Genomic DNA, 26,763 nt, shown 5'->3' with positions numbered 1-26,763 from the left:
CTTTATTTTTTTTGCGTGTGTAAAGAAACTAACTGCTAAAAGAAGCTTTAGCAATCTGTATTAATCCTGTAGTTAACATATTAAGTTAAAAATGAGTGCATTTTTCATGAAATCTGAATCTTTTGTTCTATTATAAAACTGACAACATTCTAGATTTACTTTGACTATACACCGATACACATGTATCTTTTTATGTATTAAATACAAGTTTAAATGTATAGTTTAAGTGAGGCTCTCTTGTAGTTGTTCAACACTAATTTTTATATACTTTCATTAATGCCCTTTTCAAATCACTTGATTTTTGCCAAAAGTTTCTGTTCAAACTCAGAAATTTTCTGATATTATTTTAGAACTTTTAAGCTCAAAATTTTATTTTTGGAGGAAATGTACTTTTTAAAAAAATATTCAGTGCCCCTCATACACTATTGTAGATTCATACTTACTCCACATTCATGTAAAATTCTTTGTAGAAACAAAATGCACAAACGTCCCAGTCTTCAATTCAGTATGGAAATTAACTACCAATTACAGAGAAAAACATTTTCAACTTGTTAAACTTTAAAAAAATGTTTAGAAAAATACACCAGTGCAGCTCTGCAGCGCAAACATCTTAGTGGCTGAAGATGACAACCACAGGTAAGATATTTACTGCTTATAACACTCTACAAAAAAAATGTTGAACTGTTCCTTTAAGTATAAAATCACAGAGGCAGATTGATATTTTTGTGATTTTATTGCATACATACAGGTCCAGGATCACTGTGTTTCTCTCTAATGTTGCACAGACAGCCATCACATTAACAAACTGATGCTTCGCTTTCAAATAGCAACATCTGAACATTAATTTATCTTTTCGCTAATCGTCAAGTTTGCGTCCAATCAAATGGAGTTATCTTTTTTCCCCACAGACTTCTACCCAATTAAGACATTTGGACAGTTTACTTCACAGACACCACTTCACAAAACAAAAACAAACATTTTTCCAAAAAAATGAACACTTGTATAAATTTCAAATCTGACTGAAGAACCAGGTTACAAACTAATGCTGAGATCTACTCCCATAATGTGGCCTCTACAGGATGTTTAAGTCCCGAATTCATCCATAACACACAGCATCTTTCAATACAATTAACCTTTGACCCCAAAGGTTGTATTCAGTCACATATAAAACACTGACACATCAGTACACAGCACAGTAAGTTACCTTTTTTTTTTTTCGATTAAAATTTAAAATACATACACACTACATTCATGACTGGAACATCTTAATCCAACTTACCACAATGTGCAGACGTTACATATTTAAATAAAAAGGGAAGCTGCCCTTGTAAGGCAGCCGAGTTTGTGAATACTGCTCGTCACAGTGATGCAGGAGAAATAAAGTGGAGCAGATTAAAATAAAAATGGAGCCATGTTTAAAATAAGAGCACAGAAACGAGGTCTGTGCTCATCTCCAGACCCAGTTTGATTATGGGAGAGTGCTGCTGTAGTCGTCACAGGTACGGGGGAAACTGGTTGAGCTTTCTCTGGTAAGCAGCACTGGAACGGTGAAAATGCTGCGGTTGAGGATTGCTGTACTGTCCGGCTGCAGACCCACCGAGTGCCAAACCCACGTTCTTTTGCAGCAGAGCCAGGGAGGAGTAGGCGCCGCTCGGCCTGCCGCCCTGCATTTGGTCCACGGCCTGGGACACGGAGGCCAGGGCGGCTGAGGCCGGATAGGTGTACAGGTTCGGCGTGGAGCTGAAAAGGGCGGCGTCTTGTAGGCGGTAGGAGGAGTGAGAGGAAACGGGCGGCGGGCATGTGGGCTGACGGCGTAGGGAGCCACTGCTTCCTGTGTGACTGTGGGATGACGGCATCACGGACTGCTGCACCTGAAATTCATAATGAACTGTTTTAGATAGGAAGCTGCTTCTCTCAGTAGGCCTCACAATACAAAATACGCAAATTAAAAACGAGCTTGATCATTTCCAATTGTATGATTTATTGATTTACTTGTATGATTTACTGTTAATTTTTTGCTTTTTATGATGTAAAACACTTTTATCTCCCTTGATGCTGAAATGTGCTACACAAATAAACACAAATAAAGCCTTCAGTCTGGTGCTTTGGTTTCAATTATCCCTTTTTTTTAAAGATAATTTTGTTTATAGCGACTTCATCATCCATTTTACTTGTTGCTTCAGTTATTTTATGTATTTGTGGTATTTAAAATGTCTCCCAGTTACGATGTTAAAATTTATTTCGAAATTAAAGTTTACAGCTCTTTGAGAGGTTGTGCTTGCGTTATTATTGCACGTCTTGAAAATGATCTTAAAACGAGCATGCAGTAACTTCTGGGACAATTTATCATCCACCAAAATTTGTTATGATGACATGCCTATTTCTTAATTAGCCTAATTCAATTTTATTTAGGAGTTTTAAAGTACAAATGGATGGAATTTTTTCCTTTTTAAGTTTATGCACTACCTTGTGACAAAGCTTGAAGGTTGTGAATAACTGAATTATATTCAGTTTGAATATAACTGTGATGATGGTATTGTAAGCGCTGCTACCTGACTGAGGTTAAGAGGTTGAGCTCTGCTGGATGCTGCGCGCTGATGCCGATCGGTGCTGGAATCTCCTGATCGGCATGACGACTGAGCCGACGCCTTCTTGGACTTAGCGGAGGCTCCGACTGCAGGATCTGTTGGTGCAGAGCCGGAGAGGCAACTGAGAGGCTGGGCAACATGGCTTAAAAATCAAATCTTTAGATACCAGATCCGATTCAATCAATTTTCTTAAATCAAAAATATTTTCAAAATTGTCTTTCATTTCAATCGTTCTTTGTGTGTTAGTTATCAGGATCTGACGTGACTGCATCAGTTTGTGTGAAATAGTCTCAGTTGTTTGCATAATCATTTCAAAGTCCTTCTACTGATAATAATTTGATGTTAATGTTTTAAAATATTATCTGTAAAACTTATGCCAGAATAACTTGAGTTTTTTTGTTATTTTTCTATATTTTCCAAATATCACAACTTTATTCTCGTATTTGAATTAAATAAATCTAATACTTTGTCATGGACTAGACCTAAATTAAAAATCCAAATCAATTGAAGCTGTAAAACATGCTCATCATAAAAATAAAAAAAAATGCAAAAAGAGGAAAAAATCCAGATTTTCCAAAAATCTAAAAATTTGATTAATTGGTCACATGCATTTGTCACCGTAAGCTAATATAAGCTGTAGCTAGAATATTTCAAATAAATGGTGTATTCTTAATAAATAACAGAAATATGAGGGTGAACTGGACCTGGGGCTGCTGCTGGCTTGGTGGTTGCACTCTCAGCAGGCGGAGGCTTCACAGAGGGCATAACGACGGCCAGGGACTTGGAGGGCTGGGAGTTGGTCTCAGGGCTCAGAGGGCTGCTGGTGCTGGAAGAGTCCGAGTCGTGGGAGTCGTGCACCGTCACACAGCTGATCACGTTTGTTCTCTGGCTCGTTCCAGAGCTGCAAGAGTGAAGCACCATTCACAAGATTCGTATATTTTTTTTCACAAGAGAACTCAAGCACTTTTGAAACATTTTGAAGACAAGTTGTCTAACTTTTCCAGCACCAACACTTTGGATATTAAAACAATTAAAATTAACTGAAGAAGACAGCGCGAATTCACTATTACTCAACATAATTTGTTAATGTTATTAATCATGTCTTCTGGTTGTATTTGACATTCTACAGCAGAATAAACTAAAAAATTACAAAATTGTATGTTTTGAAAAATCTCTCTCACACTCACATCATACACCTGACTGGTCTGATGACAAAAAACATTTTTAGCAAAAACTTCCCCAATTTCAATAACTTTGTTTCAAGTTTAAAACAAACTTTATTTTAATTACAGAGATCAGTAGGTTATTAGGAATAATAAATATTCTTTACATTGAAACAATCCAAACAAATCATGCTAAGTTAAATTAGCTTCCTTCTCAAATGTACGTTTAAACACAAAACGCAAAGAAAGTCAAAGAAAAGAAACGTCTTAAAAATGTTCTCGCTATATTTCAGGCTCTTAGCAAATAAAAATAATTTTGGTAATTCTAACTCACCCAAAAGAGTAAAGGTTTGGCCTGATTTAAATTCAGTGAGAAGAAAAAAAAAAGAAATTTTTCTTAGATATATACACAACAGTATATTTGGGTCATTGTAGACAAGGAGAAAAAGTAGAAATACATTTCTGGCAAAAAACTGAAATTTTGAAATCAATCTCACAAATTTTCTAGAAATAAAACAAGGAAATTTCTGAGTTTGGAATTTCTGAAAACAAACAAACAAAAAAAAAACTTTAGGAAAAAACTGTTTTTTTGGGGGGGGTTTTGCCAGAAAGGTACTCCTTATTTTCTATCTACAATGGTCACAAAATGCAGTTGCAGATGTATGGTAATACCTGGTTTCAATCGTAAATAAGTCTTTCTAATTCCCTCCATTTACTTTTCACATCACTTGGTTTTGAAGTCCTAAACTCAAAATAAACAAAACTGTCTCTGGATATTTGAGGGTTCATGTAAAGCATGGATCATGCAAAGCGTATTTGTGTTGCATCTCAAGTTCAACTCACCAGGCAGCCATGACCTTCGTCTCGTCCTCGTCCTCCGAGTCGCTGTGGATAGTGATGATGCTGACGGTGGGACTCGGCGTGTCAGAGATGATGATGGGCTGAGACTGGTCACCGGGGAAAGAAGCACTGTGGACGACTGTGGAAGCCGAATGCAGCCTGGAGGGGAGGATATAGAGAGCGACGTGTTGTCAACAAGAAAACTTTTCAGATACGAGGACTGAAGCTGTTACCCACAATGCAGTTGTTGTGTCCTTTCGACCTCTGATATTTTCTTGAAAAATCAGCTGTATCAAGTATAAACATTGCCTCTATATGTTACACTTTCTAAAAAATTATGTTTTCGGACTGTGGGAGCCATAAAATCTTAAAGCATCAAACATATTTGGAAAACTTTATGTTTTTGTTTAAAGCACTAAATTTGTAAAATCTAGAAATTTTACATAAATTATGATTGAAAACATGAGTATTTAGTAGCAAATGGGTTCCAAATTATTTATTAAAATAAAATTTAAAAAATACTTTACTCCAAAAGGAATTTAAACATGTAACATGTGATTGCGTTCCAATGAGTCTTATTTGTTCGATTGAAATAACCTTTCAGAATAATTATTAAGCAAGTCTGAAATCCATTTCTATTTTAAAAATAGGTGTGGGCATTTATTTATCTTATCGTCGCTTTTATCGTCATGACAATAGCAGCTCAAAATGTTATGATAAATCTTTAAGCCCCCATCATAAACCACCACATTTGGTCTCATGTAATGTCCATTGTTTTTTTTTATCTGTAAACAGAAAATCCTCATAATTAAGAATTGAAAACATCCATCTGTGTGTCATTAATCTATATCTACTGATCAATAATATTCTGATTAATTGGTAAGGTCTATATGTATTTGTGAGTTTGAATCCAGTAATATTCTCATCCTCCTCAGACACCTGGCTCTGCTGTCTGCATGTCGGCCCTTTGACCTCTTGCCCTGCTGAGGTCTGGCCTGAGCAGCCCCGGCGCTGTGGTTCTGCACGCCGGAGTGACGGCTGACGCCAGAGTCCTGCTGGCTGACGCCGTCATACTGGTTACCATGACGACCCCTGGGGGTGAAAGATTAAAAAAAAAACAACTTATGAACAAAATTTTTTTTATAGACATGTTTTATGTCATTGTTTAGATCTGGAAAATTTGCGGCATGCGCACAACGCTGGAAGGCGAAAAGACGATTATTTCACTTTCCGTTTTAATATTTTACTACTGCGCTGCCACAGTAGAACATTAGCAGAAAGAAAAGTGGAGATGTAAGTATTACAACTAGAAGCAAAGCACTGCAGTCCTTTTTCTTTTCTCTATCACACATGCATTTAAGATTTAGCATGTTATGTTGACAGTCATTGTCGGCGAGAAGTTTTTTTGCGGGACTTTGTGCATGTGACATCACACTGCAACATGTCTATAAGTGCTCGTACATTGCAGAGTCTTGAGCTGAACCTACCGCCACCCAGCAGCCTGTTGGCCGTCAGGCACTGCAGCGCCCACAGGCGAGTCGGGCACCACGGCCTGGCCCGGGTTGTGGATGGACATGCCAGGCATCTGCTGCCAGGTAGAAGGGATGAGGATCTGCTGTGTCCCTGCAGGCCAGCCCTGCTGTTCATTCGCATAAAAAAAACCCATTTAGTTAAATACAGAAGTTCACATCGGTTCTGGAAGGCAGGGTGACTTACTTGTGTCAGCATGCTGGGTTGGAGGTGGAGAGGCTGGGAGGACTGGTTCTGAGCGACCATTGGTACCGAGCTGTCCATTCTTACTGGGTAACCAGAAGGCTTATTGGTGGTTTGGAGACCTAGGTAGAGAAAACAAGCATATCCCAACATTTCTTACTTTCTTTTCCAAAAAAGAAATGACAAATGACCTAAAATACTTTCAAAAAGTGGCTTTTCAGTCACCCTTTCTGAGGGAGTATTAGAATCAGGCACTAGAATGTTTGTGTAATTATAAGAATATAGTTATAAAAATAGCAGACTATAGGAAGAGATTTTATAAGGGGAACATCTTCAAATTGTGAGGAAAAAAGTTTCTCGAGTACCAAAGTGCATCCAGAAATGGTTCAAAACTTAAAGAAACAAACTATGAATAAAGATATAAAGGATTGTTTATCAAACTAAATGTTAGGATGAATATTGCAAACAATTGTACTTCAGTTTTTCAGGTGTGGAATAATTGTCTGAGGAATATAAACTGTTTTCACTTTTAATAAAAAAAACAAAAATAATTTGCTAAACAAATGATTTCTGAACTAGAGTGCATTGGTGAAGAAAAATATTTGAATCTTCAAACCCCAAAAATTCTCTCACCCTGGATGGTCGGAGGGCAAACGATGAGTGTCTGCTGGAACGGTTCTGTCTGGGCGCAGAGCTGCGTGGGTCGGGTCTGCAGAGGAACGCTCTGCTGGGTCAGGCCCGGGATGTTGATGGTGGCCTGCTGGTAGAGACCCGGCTGATAGTTGAGCAGCGGGACGTTGCTGCTGAGGGACAGAGACTGTCCCCCTGTGGACGCCATCTGAGAGACACGACAGAAAAATGCTCTCAAACATCAGCTGGCAACGCAGCGAAATAAATATTACTGCATAGATGGATGCGGACAAAATATATAGTGCCTGCAAAAGTATTCCGTTTTTAAACTTTTTCAGCTCCACACTTTAAATTTACAAACATATGACATAATTTTTATCAATTTCACAGTTCAATAAGTTGAAAAGGAATAATAAATATTAATTATACTGAGACAATCGAAACAAATCTTAAGTCAAATTACCTTTCTTCTCAAATTTCAAACACGATATACTATGAAAGTCTTTTAAAAATTATCTTACAAAATCTCTCGCAAAGTTTTGTAGCTTTAAATATAAATAATTTTGGTAATTCTAACTCACCTAAAACAAGAAATGTTTAGTCTAATTTTAACTTCATAAGTGAGAAACAAATGTGTGTGCATCTTTTTTATTAAGTGTATGAAAATATCTGGTTTCGACTGTAAATGCAGACTAAAGAACTTTGTCTTAAAATTTAACAAAATACAAAATTAACAAAAAAGGATGCCTCAATTTCAATAACATTAGCATGTAAAATCTATTCCACCTTTATTTCAATTACACAAAGCGATTATTCTTTGAGCCATTAGGAATAATAAATATTTATCACTCAGAACAAATTGGTTTATGTTTAGGTCTGTCAGCTTAATTTAAATGCTTAAACATAATACAAATAAACACATCAACACTGCAAGATGGTGGTGGCAGCATGATGCTATGGGGATGCTTTCCCTGTGAATGAGCAAGAATTCAGCAATCTGTGGTTCTTAAATTAAAACAACTAATGTTTTTAAATAAAGATATAATAACAATAGCTGGTTTTAGTGGATGTTCCATTTTTAAATTAAATAATTGCATTTAATTTCTACAACATAAACTGCTACATATGTACTTCTCTCGACATTAGGTTGGAAACTAATATTCAGACATATCAACATCCCTTTGAAGAAAATCAAATATTTATTTATTTTAAGATAGTAAAATATGAATTTAAAAAATGGTTGATTAAAAATGACAAATTTTCTATAGTAGATATTTACCAGAAACTATAAATTGTCTTTATTTAAAAGGTCATGTAACATTTCCGACTTCAAACAAGTTTGCTTTAGCTGTACTTGCAGGACAGTGGGAACAAAAGGGTGGTATTGTGTGAGAACATGATGCAGATTAAAAGCATGGACATTCCCACCTGATTGTGTTGGTTAAGCTGACTGCTGAATGTGACAGTGAGGTTGGCGGCTGCGCTCGGAGTGCTGCTGCTGGCAAACATGTTCTTCCCGTTCTCAAATGCGCTGCATCTGCGTTTGCATATGTCCATGTTTTGGAAACAAGACTTCACACTGGTAAATGAAAAGAAAAAAAAGAGTTGTATAAATTGGCAAGAAAAACAAGCAAAAGAAGTTTAGAATATATCCAAATTGATATATCTGTTTACTGTGAGCTGTGGGGGAAGTGCAGCAGGTGTGTCATGGTAACAAAAGGATGGTTCAGCGTCTTCATGGGTGTGATCCTCTTGTCTGTGTCGAGAGTAAGCATCTTTTTCAGCAGGTCAATGAACTCCCGTCTGTCGGCCTTCTCTGCCAAGATGTCCGTGCCCTCTAGGCTGGTCATGTTCACCTGCCGGAGTTAATATATGTAAAATATCCCACAGCAATCCTGGCAACCCGAAACTCAATGACCGTGTCATATATTTACGTTTATACCTGCATCATATCATCCAGGCAATTGAAAATGTATTTCCTTGCCTCTTTAGACTTGATGCCCATCTCTGCCTCATGCTCAGCAGGTGTCTGCAGGGGAAGAAGAAGAACTCCAAAATACTGTAGACAAATCTAAACTGTGCCGAAAAAACCCAGAGGAAGCACTAACTTTGAGTCTCCAGAGAGGGTAGCTCGAATCGGGGCCTCGGTTGAAAAAACGGCTCGTCTTGGTTCCTGCACTCAGCAGGTACTCTGCTGGTAGACCCTGAGTCTGGGAAATGTATCGGATCTGGGGAGAGAGCAGTGCAAGGAAGCTTTACACACATGCAGTCTCACTTTTTACATTAAAAGCTGTTCACACTGCAAAAACACAAAGGCTTACTAGGTATTTTTGGTCTAATTCCATGTACTAATATTTTAGAAACACATTACAAGTTTTCCCCCACATCAGTTATGCTCTGCTTTGAATTTGTTTGTCATGCAAAACCACCCCACATACATAAAATGTGAAAAACTTTCCAGGGTGGAAATATTTCCAGGCATAGAACATTTTTACACTGTGCAACTGACCCATTCAGATCTGCAGAACTCAACCCACAGGCTTAAAGGAGACTTATTATGCAAAATTCATATTTTGCATGTTGTTATACTTCTAGTTGGGTCTCAACTGCCTGAATGATCTGAATGGATCAGGAAGCACATGAAAACTCCTTTACAGTGCATAGCATGTGCAGGTGGTGCAGACGACCTGGTCGTACTCTGATGCACCGGGATAAAGGGGCCATCCCAGGAACAGCTCAGCAATGACGCACCCCAAAGACCACATGTCGATCGCTTCGCAGAAAGGGAGACCTAGGATAATCTCTGGAGCTCTGCACATACACAATTACACCAAGTTATTCACACACAGACTGAATTAACTCAGAACTTAGAGAGGATCAGATTCCTGACCTGTAATATCTGGACTGGAGGTAGGTAGAGCACACTGCTTTGGAAACATGGCTGGCAGAGCCGAAATCGATCACCTTCACCCTGTACGGCTGCCTCAGAGGGTCAACCAGCATGATGTTCTCTGGTTTTAGGTCGGCGTGGATCAGCCCCAGGCTCTTCAGCTTCATCAGCGCCGTGGCGACCTGCTGCAGGATGGGCCGAATGCACTTCAGCATCAGAGGGCTAAACTTGCTGTGCTTCAGGAAGTCGTAAAGATTCTGCTCCAGCATCTCGAACACCAGGCACGTGTGGTTCTTGTGTTGAAAACACTCGTACGAGCGGACGAAGTTGAACTCGTCTGCGTTCTCTGTGCTCAGTCTGCTGAGGATGCTCACCTGACGGTGGAAGAAAGACGAGGATAAGAGATTCATAGAAGGTCCTGACTACAAGTTTTCTGATTCTAATTGTTCAAATTGATAATAATTTCCATGTCAATGTGTAAAAGACAAAGTATTTCTATTAAGTATTATCTGTAAAACTTATACCAAAACACAAAGCTCAACAATTCCCATTTAAATTACATGTTGTAGTTCCAATAAAATTACCACTTCTTGCATTATTTAGATTATTCTCTATTACTTTATTCTCATAACTAATATAAAAAAATCATAGCCTGTATTTAACATACCGTACAGTTGACCTAAATTAAAAGTCCAAATAAACAGAAGCTTTGAAACGTGCTTGTGATGTTTTAATGCTGCCCTTAGTGGGCTGACATCACTCTAAACTGTGGAAATCCAAAGAGAGCAGTGGTGGAAAAATCTAAATTTTCCAAAAAAACCAAATGTTTTAATCAACCGATCTATCAACACTCCTAAATTTGAGATATTCAGCACAACAAACTCACCTCTATTTGCCCCTGTCGTGCATAAGACGGGTGGTTCTTCAGGATTTTGATGGCCACTATCTCATTGGTGCCCCGCTTCCAGCATTTTGCCACCTGCCCAAAGGTGCCCCGCCCCAGAAACTCAAGCACCTCATAGCTGTTGGACATGGAGCACAGGATCTCATGCTGGACCAACTGGTAATCGCCCTCACTGTGGGAGTTGCTACTTTTGGTGGTGGAGGTGGAGTGAGCTATGGACTGAGCCGTGGTGGTTCCTCCTCCGCCGCCGGCGCGGTTCGATGCCACAGGCGCCGAAAGCTCCTCTAGTATCTGTACGCTGTCGCTGCTGTCCACCTCCTCGCTCTTCCTCTTCAAGCTGTACTGCTTTTGGTAAAGCTCGCAGTGTTGGGAGGAGGACCCTGCATCCTTAATGTGCCGGCTGGAAGAGGTGGAAGAGGAAGAGGAGGAGGAGGAAACAGGTCCACGAACGCTTCCTGTGCTGTCTGCAGCTCGCACCACCGTCTGCTCTCTGGAGCCGGCTGTCGGGGGATGGACCTGGTTGGAGTTGTACACCAGGTCAAAGTTAGAGCCCGAAGTGGAGGGGGCAGCTGCCTGCGAAGGGCTCTGCTGATAGTAGCCACTATCTGCCAACCGGTTGGAGACATCCCAAGTGGGGTTCTCCACTTTGAGCCTCTTTGGCCGAGAGTAGGCGCTGGAGGAAACAGAGGGGGAGGAGAACACCTGGAGCTGCGAGGACATATCTGCAGATGGGATTCAGACAAAGTGAATACTTTTGAACAAACTCGGTTTAAATGTCAGAAAAAGCCTGAATTATTGTATCTTTAATGAACTACAAGTACATTAAAAATACAGCTAGATACAAGAAATCTATTGCCACAGGGGCTTAGGAGTTTGCCCAGGGTTTGTATATTTTTCTCCCAATAAAATTCACGTGCTTTTACCAAATGTTTCCAGCACAACATGTTGGAGATAAAACCAATACAAATGAACTAAAGGAGACAGTTTCAATTCACCATTATATGACATCATTTATTATTGTTAATAATATCTTGTTATACTATTCTACAAAGTAGGGACAAGAAAAACAGAAATATTACACAATTTTAAGTTTTAAGTATTTTACTAGTTTCATGCTAATGCTAGCATAATACTTAATGTACTTAATTTTAATGCTATTAAAATTACATCAATTAATACTAGAATCAGAATCTTTACATTTGCATACAATGCCCATTAGTGAGAGTTAAAATGCTGACAAGCACATATTAGTCTAAATAATTTAGATTTTCAGCATTGCAAACAGTGTTAGGTACTATTATTTAATATGCTTACATCACAAAGTTGACATTTCAAACTTATTTTTATATTACATTAAACTTTGAATACCTCTAGTGCCATACTGAACAATATATAAAGTGCTTTGTCATCCAAGTTAAATAAAATCTAGAGGTATAGTAGTATTTGTAATAGAAACAAAGGATTGTTGTACATTTTGCAAATGTCTGCCCAGAATGTCTGTTGTAATATTACTGCTGAAATCTTTTGAGGTGATGTGGTTGATGGAAAGATCTGAGCTGAGGCCCACAGAGTTCAAATTAGAAATACGTCCTTCGAAAATACTATATATTGTATTTGTACACAGTAGATCATGCAGAGAATCTCCAGTTTTTTATATTGTTATGCTGACTTCCTGAGTGTATGTTTTAATTAGCTATAAGCCATTTATATCAAAAGACACAAGAGTCATGCTCTGCAACCCTCTGCATTTTTGCCTCAGTAACCCACAAGGGACAAACCAAAAATAGCAAATGACTTATGTTACTGCTATTCAACAGTAATGCACATAAATAAATATACAAAATTAAACTAAATGTTGCTATGCTCAAAGCAAATGTAGATGAAAATGTACTTGCAAAGAAAAGGGATGCACACCAAAACATTGTGTCAAGTTCAACCAATAAGAACCTACACAAATGTCCGCCTCCGGTGTTTACTGAGCCAGAATAAAATAAAGCAACAACAGTGGATGACATTACCTGGATTTGTTGAACGAGCACACCGTCGCCAATCTGACATCTAAGGCCTCAACATCTTCCAGCAGGAGTCTGTGCGCCGCTGCAGCGAATCAGCTGAGCCCTGCGCAGCGAGCGAAGCAGGGACTAGCTAAGCTAATAACAGCAGCCGGCTACGAGTCATTCCTGACCCGAGTCCACGGGCGCATCGGGCATCCAGCGAGCAAAACCTCCACGGTGTCGGTGAAGATGTCACATATTTTCCCGGTAAGCAGCGGAGCCTGGACCGAGCACCATCTTCACAAATCGTCGGCCTGCTTCCTGTCTTGTGGACGAAACCAATTGCAAGTCGCACTGGAAGTAACCAAAGATTGTCTATTTTAGCCATATCATTCACTTCTTCGTGCTTGAACTTCATCGCAAAGTGAAGGGAGTAAAACTGCCAAAGATCGTCTATTGCGGTTATGCGTCTTCCTCCTGTCTTCTTCAATCAAATCACATATTCAGTCTAAAATTGTTCGCGTATGAATCTATATTTTATTCTTTTTCTTGGTTTGGCCTATCCTTCGTAATCATTTAGGCGAAAGCGTTCTAATCTTCACCAGGTTTTTGTCCAACTCATTATTTCAAACAAAAAAATCAACATTTTGCTTGAATTAATAATGTCTGAAATATGAAAATTCTAATATTTTTTGTAAATAATTATTCCTGGAGACTTGGAAAATAATCAAATCAAATTTGATCTCTTGTAAGACTTTTTAGGACTTCGCGCTCTTTTTGTTCCAATTTATTAAACAATTTTTAAATTAATTTAAACTTAAAAAATTATTACAGAATTGATTAATTTTTCACTTTCATTTGAATTATACAATTGATTTAACAAATGTAATAAAGTTTTTTTTTGCTTTATTTATTTATTTTGAGATATTTTATGGGATCTGCTGGCTTTTTTGTGCAATAAAGGAGCAGGAAATAAGAGAGAGAGAGCGAAGGGAAATACATGCATACTAAATTTTGGGGTTTCTTTTCAAAATGTGTAACCCATAATCATCAAAGTAACATATGAAACTAAATAACATCAGCTTCACTTTCTGAAACGAGTGACAAAAAATCATGCATGCAGTCTTTCACAATGTGGAATGATAAACTTAGGATTTTTCCAGAAATAATCATGTAAAGTTTAAACCAATATTTTTTTCTTGAAGTTCATTATTAATGTATTTCCATCTTGACACACAAAAGGTTCAAATAGTTATTGTTTAATGACATCTGTAAAATGTTCTTGAAACCAACGCTTCAAAATCTGTTGAATCTAATGGCCAATATGACCACTGAGGGGCGCTGCTGTTCACCCAATAAGAAAACACACAAGAAGATAAAACAGACAACTTCTATTTGCACTCGTCTCTCATTCAAGATATATTAACAATTTATTTTGCTTCTCCAGCATGCTTACAGAACAAAAAAACCTCATCTCATAGTGGTAAAGCAAGTTACATTCAAACAAAGATTTTACAAGGACTAGACCAGCGTAGTCGATGCAAAATAAGACATTTCTCATCAAAATAGACAGCACATTAAAATAACACTGCAAGAATATGATGATGATGATGATGATGATGATGATGATGATGATGATGATGATGGCTAATGTGACACTTCCTAACTGTATTTGAACGTTTAAGTATGAAATGTAATGCATGCATGTAGAAAGATAAGGTAATAATGAGATTCCTTCAATGATCCAGACAGAATAAATTGGTAAATATATATCACTACAGGCAAAAGAAGGAATTATCAAACCTTTTGAAGGAATAATAATGTTTTTATAGTCATATTGAAGAGGAGAAGACCAGCAAATCCTCAAACAAAAAAAAAAACATTGTCCTACCAAAATAAAGTCTTTTCTGAGACATAATCTATCTACCTTAAGCACAGTTTTAAGGAGGTACAGGAAGTGGTACACCATGATGAATGATGAAGAACTTCAGATTCTTCCTCCAGGTCACTTGTTATTGAATCTCAAGTATGAAGGGGGAGGCAGCCTTCCTCTCCAGATATTCAGGGGACTACCTGAAGGAGTGTCGGAAGTGCAAACTCCTACGCTTCAGCTTCTCCGGGTTGTGGGAGGCCATATGGGAAAACTCCCTGAAGATGTCAATGTATGTTGTGTCTCCTAGTAGAAAACAAACAACAAAGAAACATCAATGAAAAATCATCTCATGAGACCAGGATATTTCTCTTTTATCTTTGAATGGCCACAAAATAAAATACAAGGGGAAAAAAGAAGAGAAAGCACAGAATAGAAGGCTTTGAGGCGCCCTGAAACTTCGTTTCATTCAGCTTCCCAAATACGGGGCATTCATGCCTCTCGTTGTTACGGTAACCATTGAATATATTTATATATATATACACACAACAAAAGCAGCCATGTTTGTGTCTGGAAAACCTTCCAGGAGTTACAATGTGAACGAAAAACAAACTTGAAACTTTTATCAAGTTTCAAACTTGATAAAAGTTTGTAACGTTTTTGTGATTTTACTGTTACTACTTATTTACTGCTCCCTATTTTAAACACACATTATCTGTTTCTTTTAAATTTTCCCTCATTTTGGATGCTTGACCTCAGCTACTCAAAGCTTTCACTCTTCCACCCATTCCTCTCTCTTTCAGTCAAACTTTTATCTTAAACTACAAAAAAAATATCAGATGTTTGATTTAACTTCATTCAAAGCTGACCAAAGTTGTATAATTAATGCATTTTCCATACTAAGTTATTGTTTTAGGTTCCTGTTTGGATCGCAGAAAGTAAATTAAAAGCTACAAGATTGTAATAAAAAAGTTTATATGATTTTTGCTTATATTACAGTATGTTTGGATTGTTGTAACTAAGTATGTTGGTTTTGAAACACTTGTTGTAAAATGGCACAATATAAATAACCTGAATTAAGTTGAAATGACACATTGTCAGTATTCTTCTACCGTGGAACTTTTTTTATATTTTTTTTTATAAGACATTCACAAACTTCAAACTATTTTATTAGAATTTTCTTGTGATTGAGAAAAAGAGCAGAGTACTTTTGTAAAGTGGAAGGAAGATGTGACATAGTTTCAATTAATATTTACGAATGAAATCTGAAAAGTGTGGCATACAATTGTTCTTTGATCTGATGTCTCTAAATATTTCCTGCAGAGACAGGGAAGCTGTCACATAAAATCACTATGAAAGACATGTTTGTAGTTTAAATTAAAATAACATGTGGAAAACTATAAGGAAAATTAGTACTTTATCAAGGCTCTATGACTTTGTTGTGGAGGCTTTGACAGATAATTGTGCATAGTAACTATGTCATGCACTTTTGAAGATAGTCCTTCCCCTTTTATCAAAGAAATAGTAAGAAGGTTAGCCACAAGACAAAGAGGTTAGTGTTAAGACAGACATTGTTTATTTCCAGTATCATTTCAAAGGAAACAGAAGAAATACATATGTAGTGTTAATAAGCACAGGTACAGAATATTTAGAGAAACATTTCTTGCACTATTCAAATAAGCTTTACAGATAACAGACAGAAAGTAAAAAAAATATATAAGGAAGTTAGAAAAGAGATGCCAAAAGAAAGATGTGTTAATAGGATTTAGTATTCACTACAGTCACTGTACATACACCACAATGTATACAACACATAATCGTTCATTGGCTTAATGGAAAAAACTGTTAGTCACAACATTTTTCACTTGAAAACTACAAATTTTGTTGTGAGATACTGCCAACAAATTAGAAAAAGGCTGCATGAAAAAGTGCTTCTGGTCTATCAATAACGAGAAAGAAGAGAAAATGAGTGAGCTGCTCTTCTCGTCACCACAAACGCCTGCAAAAATATTTAGTGGTGGTAAATACAAACTAGGGACTGTGCAATAAATATGGATGTGGTTTAGGAAAATATATATTCTCCATCTTGAACAGAAAGTAATAAGAAATGTCAGTCGAATAAAAAGTAGATCTTTCCTCAATTTTTCACAGTTTTGAACTTTATTTTTGACAGCTAGCAAAAAATGTAAAACAGGACTGAAAGACTAGCAATGGGAGCTTTGTGGATCTAGGTTGACTCTTTTCATAAGAAAATGACATTTTTCTACTGTGCACTAAAAAAAAGTGAAACTCACTGAAAAAAAAAAGTTTTTAAAGCTAAAAAGTGAAAATTAGCAGCTTTGTATGTAACATAAACATATTAGCTTCGGCCTGATTATGCTAACTACCTTTAAGATTGGTTAACTTTTGTAACAGTTCAGTTTATGAAAAATATAATTAGAAAATTTTAAATCAGTTTATGTTAGTGTAATTATTTATTAATTTCTGTTAGCTATGAAATCTTTAAAATAAATTTTGTGGGGCTAAATTTGAGCTGGAGCAACCAAAAGCAACAGCATTACTGTTAATTGTGCAGTGCAAAGCTCTTTTCTTTTGTTTTTTCTATGCATTAGATGACCACAATAAAGATCATATATGATAAAAATTTTTTGAAATGATTGGCCAAATATTTCATTTGATGAAACTCTTAATATTTGTAATTTCTCCAATAGTAAGACTCTTTCAATGGAAAATTAGAAACCTAGCCAACTATTAGCAAGATTCCAGCTGGTGAACTATTTAATGTTAAACAAAATGGCAAACATAATATGATCATTGTACAATGCAATGGACTAAGGGCAGCATATTAGCTCTAAAGTTGATGAAACAATGTTAGTGTTCATTTTTGATGTGAAACTTAAAACAGAAACAATTGGCAATCCAATATAAAGCAACAATGCAGTGTTGAAACAATTCCATCTTAAAGTTCCAGAAATCTATTTTATAATAGCAAAACATGCATTTCAGCTTCAACATGTGCAAATTTTGCACCTCAGTTATGATTGTCCCAATGTGTCATGAAACATGTAATCAATAAATGTAGCATAACTCCAAATTGTAGCCCCTATCCAATTTCTGTACAGTTAAAAAAAACACATTCATGTCTTACTAGAAATAAGAAAAAGGTGTTTAAAAACTGCTGGCTTTTCTTTTTCTTTGGTCAAAACTAAACCCAAATAACTTACTATCCAGGCAGTAATAGCAGGAAAAAAGAATCCTATATGGAACAAATATTTAAAACATGCTCCACTATATTTGGCAAAAATAATGTAAATACCAACATTATTTAGCAACACTAAATGCATTAACTGAGAAGCAATGAGAATTTGGAGGACAAAGTCAACATTTTCTCATGCATTGGAAATAAAAACAACTTCACTTGTTGTGTAGTTGTAATAAAGCATTTAAACAAACATTGTACCGATTAACTTTTATACAATGGATTTTCTCTGATTTATTGTTTTAAAAATCCCATCTTCCAGTGCAGCTTAATAAGCAAAATAAATCCACCATCAAGTGAATAAATTAAACTATAAAGATTTTCTAATGAAAACATAATACTGTCTGCGTAAGTGCTCATCTAACAAAATCTACCCTGTTTTAAATAAAGAAAATACTTCCCCTGAAACATTATTTAACAATACAAAAAATACTAAAAAAGTTATTGCACCATTGCTCAGAACATTTTGACAAGAATAAAATTAAGAGAAAATAAAACCCCCGTTTGTCACAAAAGTGCATCATAAGAGCTTCACTTGACCAGTTTGCTGATCAATACATATAAACAACTCTGAGAATCATTTGGTCACAGTTAGGATCAGCTTTTACAGGTCTTCTCACTGTAGGGATGACAAAGAGCATAAATGGAAAAACTAAGATCTTCACATGGAGTCACATCTTCAGGGAGGTTCATTCAGCCTCAGATTGGTTGAATGAACCTCACATGTGTGGACTGGTTGAAAGCATTAGTGAATTTCTGCGGCAAGTTAAGGACCTAAATCTGAGAACTTGAACAGAATTTATTTGTGTTCAAACATCATCTGCGTTGAAATTTTTATTTTTTCAATTAGTTGGTCAAGATTGACTTCAATGTTGGAGATCAACACCAAGTTCCAGCTGAAGTGTGAGAGAGAAAATGACTTCGGAACGGTTTAAGGTATAAAAATCCCTCAGAAACAGCAGGGCAAGGATATTCACCCTGAATGCCAAATGACCCTGACTGAACCTGATTAGCAGTCTGCTATATGGATGCAGATAAACTCCTGAATGCACTTCTTATACTGCTGCTCGGTGGGGCTGCTGATCGGGTATTGACCTGGCTGACCGAAGGGCCCCTCTGACTCCCGCATTTCATCGTTCATCCTGGCCAGTCGCAGCCTGAAAAAAAACAACAAAACAACAGGATGAGCCGACTGAATTTTACACCAAAACTGGATCTGAAGTGTTTTAGTCCATTAACATACAGCGTGACTATATCTGCGTTGGCTTGCTGCACGGCTATGCTCAAAGGGTCCTGGCCGTCTTCATCTCCATCATTCTGTGCAGCTCCTCTTTTGAGGAACAAGCAAACCTGCCTAGAAAAACACAAAAAACTGGAGTCAAAAACAGCAAACAATCACTGAGCGAATAAGAGTAGACATTTAGTTTCGGTGAAACTTAAAATTTTGTAAGCCAAATTAAGCTCATTTGTATATGGTGATTCAAAGCACATTACACAGACAAGAGCTAACATTAAATGAGCGAACAGTGTCTGTAAAAGACGTGAGAGATATTGTAAGAGATTAAGTAAAAACTCTCAAATTGGCGCTATGTAGAACATGCAGATAGTAATTAAAAGTATCCTGAGAAGGAAGCCTAGGGGAACCCCATATATGATTTTTCTTCATTTAGAAACTTATTGGTAATTTACATAAAGTAGCCAAACAGTCTCCCAATAAACATGTGAATCAGTTGAAAGGACCTCGTTAGAGTCCTTCCTGCTTTTCCAGTTCATCAATCAAGTATCTTTTTAGTGCAAAATGGAGTACTCAGAACTTGTAACTAAATCAAAATGATCAAAACATCACCTCAATATTCAATTAATTATACTTTACGTTGTCATCTGTATGAACAACATATCTTAAAGCTGTTTTGATATTAAAATGCTAAGGAGTCACATGCAGCACATAATTTCAATCTTGTATAAACTGTGTTAAGACTAGTTCTAAACTTGTCCACAAACATTTTAGAGCAGAGATGGGAAATGGTTTATTTTGACTCACCCTGTGTGTCCCAGATAAGTAGCGTGGTACAAGGGCCCCCTCCCTCTTGCATCTCTTTGGTTCACATCAGCAGCGTTCTGCAGCAGGAACTCGCAGGCAACCAGAGAACCCTAAAACAAAGTTAGAAGTTAAGCAATTTATTGCTAAAGACAGTAGAGCAAAAACAGCCGAACATATTTACAGTTAGGGATCATTTCAGTCACATTTTAAAATGAATTATCAACAGTTTGTCTCGACTAACTCACCCCAGTAACAGCTTGTATAAGAGGTGTCTTTCCTTCATCCTCGTCGTTAACCAAATTAACGTCGGCGCCGTGGGCTAGAGCTTCTGCCATGACGGGCAGGTTGCGAGCTTTAGAGGCTTTATAGAGCAGCGTTCCAGGATCCATCTCCCTTGTGTCCTCCGGGTCTGAAGTCTCAGCCTCAGTCTCACCGCTCGACTCTTCAGACACTTCGCACTCTGCAGATCACATAAGTATTTGGAGCTGCTTACCTAACCCCACAGCTGTTACGTCATCCTTCTCAAACTAGACCTACCCTCCTCTGTGACGCTGTCCACCACCGAGCCAAACACCAGGATGTCTGTACTTCCGTCTGTGCTGCCTCCCAAGCCACTGTCGCTACTCAAACCTGCAGACACAAAGTTAATTTAATGCATCCGCTTGCTCAAGACTTCTGGTTATTCCCACAATGTTCCCACATGGGTCTATGATTGAATGTAGGAGTATTAAAAGCAACAAACTCACTTCGAGGACCAGATCCATTATCAAAGTAAGAGAAGAGAGAATCCAGCTCATCAGGGCAAAACAAAGATTCTCGTCTGAATTTGGCCGCTGCTGTGATAGAGACAAATGAACAACGCAACGTTTCTAAATTTTGTAATGATTAACAATAAAAACAACTGCATTATTGGACTTGCCAATTGAGAGAGCAGAAGGGGAAGTGCTGCCAGGCTCTTGTCTGTATCGTCTCTGTGTTTTGGGAACAGTGGTGGCGCTGTTGTGTCTCCGGCATTTCTTCACACTCCAGTGCCTCCCTGACTTCCTCTCACCATTGACGAGGATCTCAGTAGAGCCCAGCTTCTTCAGGAATTTCTTCTCCACATACTTCGCTCTAATCCATGCTTCTTTTTCCTGCCTGCACCAAAACAGGTTTCAATTCATTTTACTGCCTCAGAAATAATATTTCAAATATAAGCTTGCTGCGTTTTTATACATCTTTACCTTGAGCTGGAGGGTGTTGGTTTCTTCAGACCTTGTTCTTGGTATGAACCTTCATATATGTGGTTGATGACGCTGTTTCCAAGCTCACACATCAGCTGCAAGGAAATAAAATAAATATTATTGATAATCTGTAAGAACACAAAATGTCAAAGTATTTAAAGAATTAACCATACCTTTAATAACTCTGGTTCCCATGAGTCAAGCGTCAAAGAACGGACTTTTGAACAGTGGACCCCAAGACTCCTGAAATAAAAACATTTCAACATCATAATATGCTAAGTTGAAGCAGGAGATGGCTGTTGATTCAAAGAAAGAAATGAGGCCGTTATTCCTCTTTTGTACGGATGTGGAGGAAGGAAGGTAAACAGATCAGTCACATATTTTGTTATTCCAGACACCTAATGTGATGCAAATTACTGTCTAGTATCCGGGCAACAGTGGTATGCTAGAAAGAAAACTGTATTGTAACAAAAGAGCATGTCTGATCCCAACTGTGAGAAGACGAGCATGGAGCGGGAGCATGCATATTCAACAAGTGGGAGTAAAAAGAAACTGGGTTTAATTCAAAGGAAAACATGCAAATCCTGCGGATTGTTTTTTTTTTTTATTCTGACATTGAATTAATGTAATAAAAGGTCTCTTCTCTTTGTAAAAAAGAAAAACAAGCTGATTTAGGGAGCATAAACTTGATTTTGCAGCAATGCTACTCTGTTAAAATCAGCACATCAGGATATGCTTTCAAGGTAATCCTGTGATATAAAACCTTGGTTTTTCTAAATACTTGTACGGCTTTTTTAATGTTTCCTGAACCTTAACTATGTTTCCAATTTCCTACAATTGGACACAAACTGTTTTATACAAAAACAGCCTGGTGAAGAAAAACAGCGCCATTTCAAATTTTGTGAGAATTATTTTTTTTGTCTTTATTTTTAGGACGTGCCAATTTTTTATTTACCTTCCAAGTATTGATGGTGATCACTTTGAAATCATATTTCTACTTTCTTTAGGATAGTATTCCTACAAATTTTTATTTGAATTTACATTTTTCAGAGACAAATCTGAAAGTTCTCATATTTTTGAAGTACAAATCCAATGCTGACTCTGAATTTATGACAGATTTTCATGCAGTGGACATGGATGGACAAACAGATGGATGGATTGGTTTTAAGCCAATATTTTTTCCCATTCTCTAACTTTCTTCTTTCAATTATCCAAATCAAATAAAAGCCCCTAAAATTTTATTCCTTTATTTTCCAGAAAAACATTCTGTAGGTCTTTGACTAAGTGAATATTTTCAACATTAGTCAACCTCAGCATGTTTTTCTGTTTTGTTCTAATAAGACAGTTTGGGTCTTATTGCTCGCATGTTCCTCTGTTTCCCACCTGTGGATGCCGGAGCACTCGATGCACAGAAGGACGCCCAGGTTGATGGAGGCCCAGCGCGGGTCGACCTGATCGCAGTCGCAGCACTGCTCGTTCCCCGGCAGGCTCTGGATGCGCTGCAGGATGGTCTCACCCCGGGCGCTGCGCTCCCGCGGCTCGCTGGCTGAATCGATGCTGCTGGTGGATGGAGAGGCAGTTCTGTCCAGATGCTGAAATTAGATATAAAAATCCATCAGATGCACCCCAAAAGTGACCTGAAAATCATTACATTTAAAACAGAACGAAAAGGAAAACCTGACTAAAACTGTATCCAAGTACAATAATTAGAGTCATGTGTTTAACAGCCCTGAAACACAAACATGAGGTGAAATCTCATTAACAACTTGTAAACGTTACCCTCAAGTTATTTATGACCAAGTGATGACTCACCTCTATGTAGAAAGTGTCCGGGCTCTCTCTGTATGCTGAAGCAATGCTAGCTTGAACCGCCTGAATCCAAGCCTGTCTTAGCTTCTCAGACTCAGCCTGAAGCATGCAGCTCCTGTAACACATATTGATTGTGTTACAGGAATGTATAATGGTTGATGTGTTGAAATTTGATGGTTGGTTGGGTTGTAATAGTATTAGATTATTGGATTATTGATAAGATTATTGGATTATTGATAAGATGATTTCAATAGGGGTCTGAGGACTAGTTGGACTATTTGTTGGCTGATTGGATTGTTAGATGGATAGTTGATATATTGGCCTTTCTGTTGGGTGCTGTATGACTTGCTATATGAAATAACTTAAATAGTACTGCCATTACAAAATTTAAGACCTGTTGTTAACAAATTTAAAGCTAATGTAATTTTTTGAAGGCCTTAATTTCTTTTTATTACAAGAATTTTCCCAGAAATAAACAGGTCAAGAGAAAGCAAAAATATATGTTCGCATAAATGTCATAATGAACCATAATTTTTTTTTCTTGATGGTCCTTCCCCAAAACAAATCCAAGCATCCCCCTTTCAAGTATTCCTTACTTGAACGGGGAGACGACCTCGAAGCAGAACCTCCTCTCGATATCTTCATATGGTTTAACAGAACACAACCGGAGGTCTTCCACTACCACCGTCAGAACATCCTGTTCACACAAAACGACTCGTCATATTTCTTAACAAGAAAAAGGAGAACAGCTTTTCTATTCCTGATATGCTTCCTGCAAAAGGAAATCTCTACAAGTTCTCCATCTATTGAAATGAGTTCTACGAGAGAACAAACATCTCTACTGGGATCCACGAATCCCCACCAGCAAAGTGTCAACAGATATCTGCTAGTATCTCAAATCTTTCTGCAGAAATATTTGTCACTTATCTCCTTGACATCAAACACACAGATTTCAGAAAAGATTACTGCAACATCAAAATATATTATTGCTTTTATCTTAAGTTGATGGCTTAAAGATGAATGGACTCGCCTTCAACTTCTTCTGATAGACTAGCTGATTGTTCTGTATGGAGAACCACCGTCTGTAACAGAAACAGAGAGGAAAAGCAATAAATTAAGCCATTTGAATGACTGTAAATATTTGACTTACTGAATAAATGATTCGCCATGGCCGTTACCTGTTCCAGGTCTTGAAGGCATTACTAGCCCTTTTGAACAAGTAGCCCTCCATCACCACGCCACTCGGGGCATCCACGTTGAACTCCACCTTCGAGTCGTCATATGAAAAGTCCTGCGGAGGGGAAAGGATTTTAATTCTGGATGTTAAAGGAATTTAAACACTCAACAAAGGACAGAAAACCCTGCAAACAGGCTGCAGGTAGATTCGTCTAGAAGACCAGCAGCTTTCACTGTGTGCTGAGCATTGTACACATTAGACAAACTGAATCATTTTAAACTTTGTAATCATGTGTAAAAAGAAAGATGTTTTCTTTTCATACAGGTGGCATGATATTACTTGCCCATTTCCTCCACAGGCCCCACAACACTGAGCTATAGACTTAGCAAAATGCTATAAAGGAAATGCAGTCCTAAAAGATTTCAGAGGACTGAATTATGGTTGTAAAATTATAAAAGGCCGATATGCAGTAGAAAAACATTTACTCAATTTTTTATATATGCAAATTGTGACTTTTGACAAGAACATCTATAAAGAGAAAGTTTATTTGTTTATTTTTTATTTTTCTCCAAAGTTCGGTGAAATAAACATCACACTTTTCAGAGCTGTACTTATTAATAGATTTACAGTAATGCACTAATTAGAGCTGGTCTGTTATATATAAAATCCTAATCAAAACAGTTAATGTCTTGATGTGGCAACGAGATAATATTAAAGATGTATGAACCTCTTACACAAAGCACCATATTATGTCTATCTGCCTCAGAGACCTCTTGTTTTTATTTCGCACAACCTGTTTCTTTCGAGCAAAATATTTTTGTACAGTAGTTGAAAAAGAAATCAAGAACAATATTTCAATGAAAAAAATCAAATAAATATGAATTTAAAAAAAGGCAAATAATTTGTTGAATACTATCAAATGTCTTCTAGAAACATGAAAATATTTAGAAATACAAGTCAACCTACCAAGCTGCGATTCCACCGACAAAATATCTTCATTTTTAAACACTGGATATGTTTCAGCAACATGGAAAAATCTTCAAAAACCTCCACAACTATAAACCGGAGTCTGTGGAGCCGAAGTCTGAGAGTAGGATCATGTCTTTCCCCACTTTCTAACTGCAGGACCTCTAGGCTACCGAACTCCGGAAAGTACTTCCAACACTCACGTTTTGACCCTGCGCACTGAAGCCTGAGCCTTGGGATTACAACTAATTACCATACAGCTGCCACCGTATCCATGACCGCAAACATTTTAATTTACACTGCAATGCTTCAGCTGCTCTTGACCCAGAAACTAGTAGCAGATCTGCTTGGTTTGCATTAGTTGCAGTTGTTTCAGTACGCCTCTCTTGCTGAAGGTTAAATGTTCATCCCCATGGTGACCCAGCAGGAATCCACCCTGGAGGGCATCTAAGACAACCAAACAAAAACCTCAGCAAGCTAGATTTAACATCGACAGAGACTCTGCTTGCTTCAAACTCTAACAGATCACAAAAAAAACAAACAACTTACCTCCACTGTCTTAAATGAAGAGCAGGACATCAGAAACAGAAAATGCACTGCCGTGCTGCTCTGAAAACTCTCTACTTCTACAACAAAGATCATCAATTTTTAACGGCCCAACGTCACACAGACCAAAAAGAGCTCGAGTGAATTATTAAACAAGCAGGAGACTTCTGAATGTTACGGGCAAAACATGTAAAATTGTTGAGTAGCAGGCGGGAACAAGCAGGAACATGGAACGGTGCAGTGAAACGTGCTGCGATGCGTCATCCACCTGCTGCTCCTGCCAGCCTGCAGACTATGCTGCCTGCCTGCAACACCTAATGCTGCCCAGTTGGCAACATGTGTGAATCACCTGCAGGATCACCCGGGGCCTCATGAACACTGCAGATTTCATGTGTCACTGGACATCTGCTCCTCAACAAAAATATGCAATATCAGATTCCATATTGATCGTGAAAGCATCCACAACCTTCAAATCATTAACGAAGTCAAAATCATCAAGCTTAGGTTAATACTTAAATTGGAAAATGAGATTGTATGAAAGCCCTTAGACGTAAACAGATTAGTGGCATCTCCTTCACCTGCCTAAAGAACAAGCACAACTTTCATCAGAACACATTTCCCTGGATTTTAAGCTTCAGATTTAGGAATTCATTGATTCCCACATCCTACTAGGAATAGTTTCAGCTCTCCATTTTTCCTCATCTTTCACACAACTGTTTTTGGAGTTGTGCTGAGTTGAGATAATAGATACTGTGCTTTTGCTTATGTAGTTAATTTATATATCTGTCGTGTAATTTAAAGGCAATCAAAGAAAGTATCGAAATTTAGCCAAACCTGACATGTATGTAAGTTGGCTTTCCAAGTAAATTAGGCTAAATGATCACCAAAACACAACAATTATTTTTCAAAGTTTTGTTGGCTCTAGTGGCCTTTATTTGAAAATGCTCAGACAGGAAGGTGGGTAATGAGAGAGAGAGGGAAGACCTGCGACAAATGTTCCCATACTAGGAATCGAACCTGCGACAGCCGCTATGGCCTCGTTATGTGGGTGGAGCTTAACCCCTATGAAACCATAGCACCCCATTCTAAGCATCATTAGTTAGGATTTGAAAATACTTTCTTATGACTAAATCAAACAGTAAATAGGCTA

At 37.6% G+C, this 26,763-nt stretch overlaps 2 protein-coding genes across 4 annotated transcripts in view; both read right to left on the bottom strand.

Moving 5' to 3' along the window:
• Window positions 1-714: 714 nt before the first annotated feature.
• hipk1a (homeodomain interacting protein kinase 1a) lies at window positions 715-13,065 on the bottom strand. 2 transcript variants are annotated; one of them, XM_055056960.1, is made up of 16 exons: window positions 12,747-13,065; window positions 10,711-11,450; window positions 9,825-10,198; window positions 9,622-9,745; window positions 9,043-9,162; window positions 8,877-8,963; window positions 8,609-8,790; window positions 8,363-8,513; window positions 6,938-7,142; window positions 6,308-6,426; window positions 6,079-6,230; window positions 5,531-5,683; window positions 4,595-4,750; window positions 3,293-3,489; window positions 2,553-2,683; window positions 715-1,871 (listed from the first exon to the last, which is right to left on the bottom strand). In XM_055056960.1, the coding sequence occupies exons 1-16, from the start codon at window positions 12,784-12,786 to the stop codon at window positions 1,494-1,496; spliced, it is 3,309 nt and encodes a 1,102-aa protein (XP_054912935.1). In that variant the 5' UTR covers window positions 12,787-13,065; the 3' UTR covers window positions 715-1,493. The 2 variants fall into 2 exon arrangements, with proteins under 2 accessions (XP_054912935.1, XP_054912936.1); XM_055056961.1 differs by having other exon boundaries at window positions 6,079-6,227.
• A 1,065-nt stretch (window positions 13,066-14,130) lies between these two features.
• Window positions 14,131-26,763, bottom strand: part of LOC129377122 (arf-GAP with coiled-coil, ANK repeat and PH domain-containing protein 3-like) — a 52,257-nt gene continuing 39,624 nt past the window's right edge. The window contains exons 11-25 of one of the 2 annotated variants that reach the window (XM_055056866.1): window positions 24,103-24,215; window positions 23,955-24,006; window positions 23,521-23,621; window positions 22,928-23,039; window positions 22,499-22,707; window positions 21,289-21,358; window positions 21,116-21,210; window positions 20,812-21,029; window positions 20,639-20,728; window positions 20,430-20,522; window positions 20,138-20,352; window positions 19,893-20,002; window positions 19,095-19,205; window positions 18,947-19,008; window positions 14,131-14,898 (exon numbers count right to left, since the gene is read on the bottom strand). In XM_055056866.1, coding sequence (XP_054912841.1) covers window positions 14,792-14,898; window positions 18,947-19,008; window positions 19,095-19,205; window positions 19,893-20,002; window positions 20,138-20,352; window positions 20,430-20,522; window positions 20,639-20,728; window positions 20,812-21,029; window positions 21,116-21,210; window positions 21,289-21,358; window positions 22,499-22,707; window positions 22,928-23,039; window positions 23,521-23,621; window positions 23,955-24,006; window positions 24,103-24,215 — 1,758 coding nt within the window. In that variant the 3' untranslated portion in view covers window positions 14,131-14,791. The remainder of the gene's footprint in view (window positions 14,899-18,946; window positions 19,009-19,094; window positions 19,206-19,892; window positions 20,003-20,137; window positions 20,353-20,429; window positions 20,523-20,638; window positions 20,729-20,811; window positions 21,030-21,115; window positions 21,211-21,288; window positions 21,359-22,498; window positions 22,708-22,927; window positions 23,040-23,520; window positions 23,622-23,954; window positions 24,007-24,102; window positions 24,216-26,763) is intronic. The other variant, XM_055056867.1, reaches the window with a different exon arrangement.

This window comes from Poeciliopsis prolifica, unplaced genomic scaffold, assembly GCF_027474105.1.
Source record: "Poeciliopsis prolifica strain line A6 unplaced genomic scaffold, Auburn_PproV2 SCAFFOLD046, whole genome shotgun sequence".
Classification (NCBI taxonomy): Eukaryota; Metazoa; Chordata; class Actinopteri; order Cyprinodontiformes; family Poeciliidae; genus Poeciliopsis; species Poeciliopsis prolifica.
This window is presented reverse-complemented; position numbering and strand designations above follow the sequence as displayed.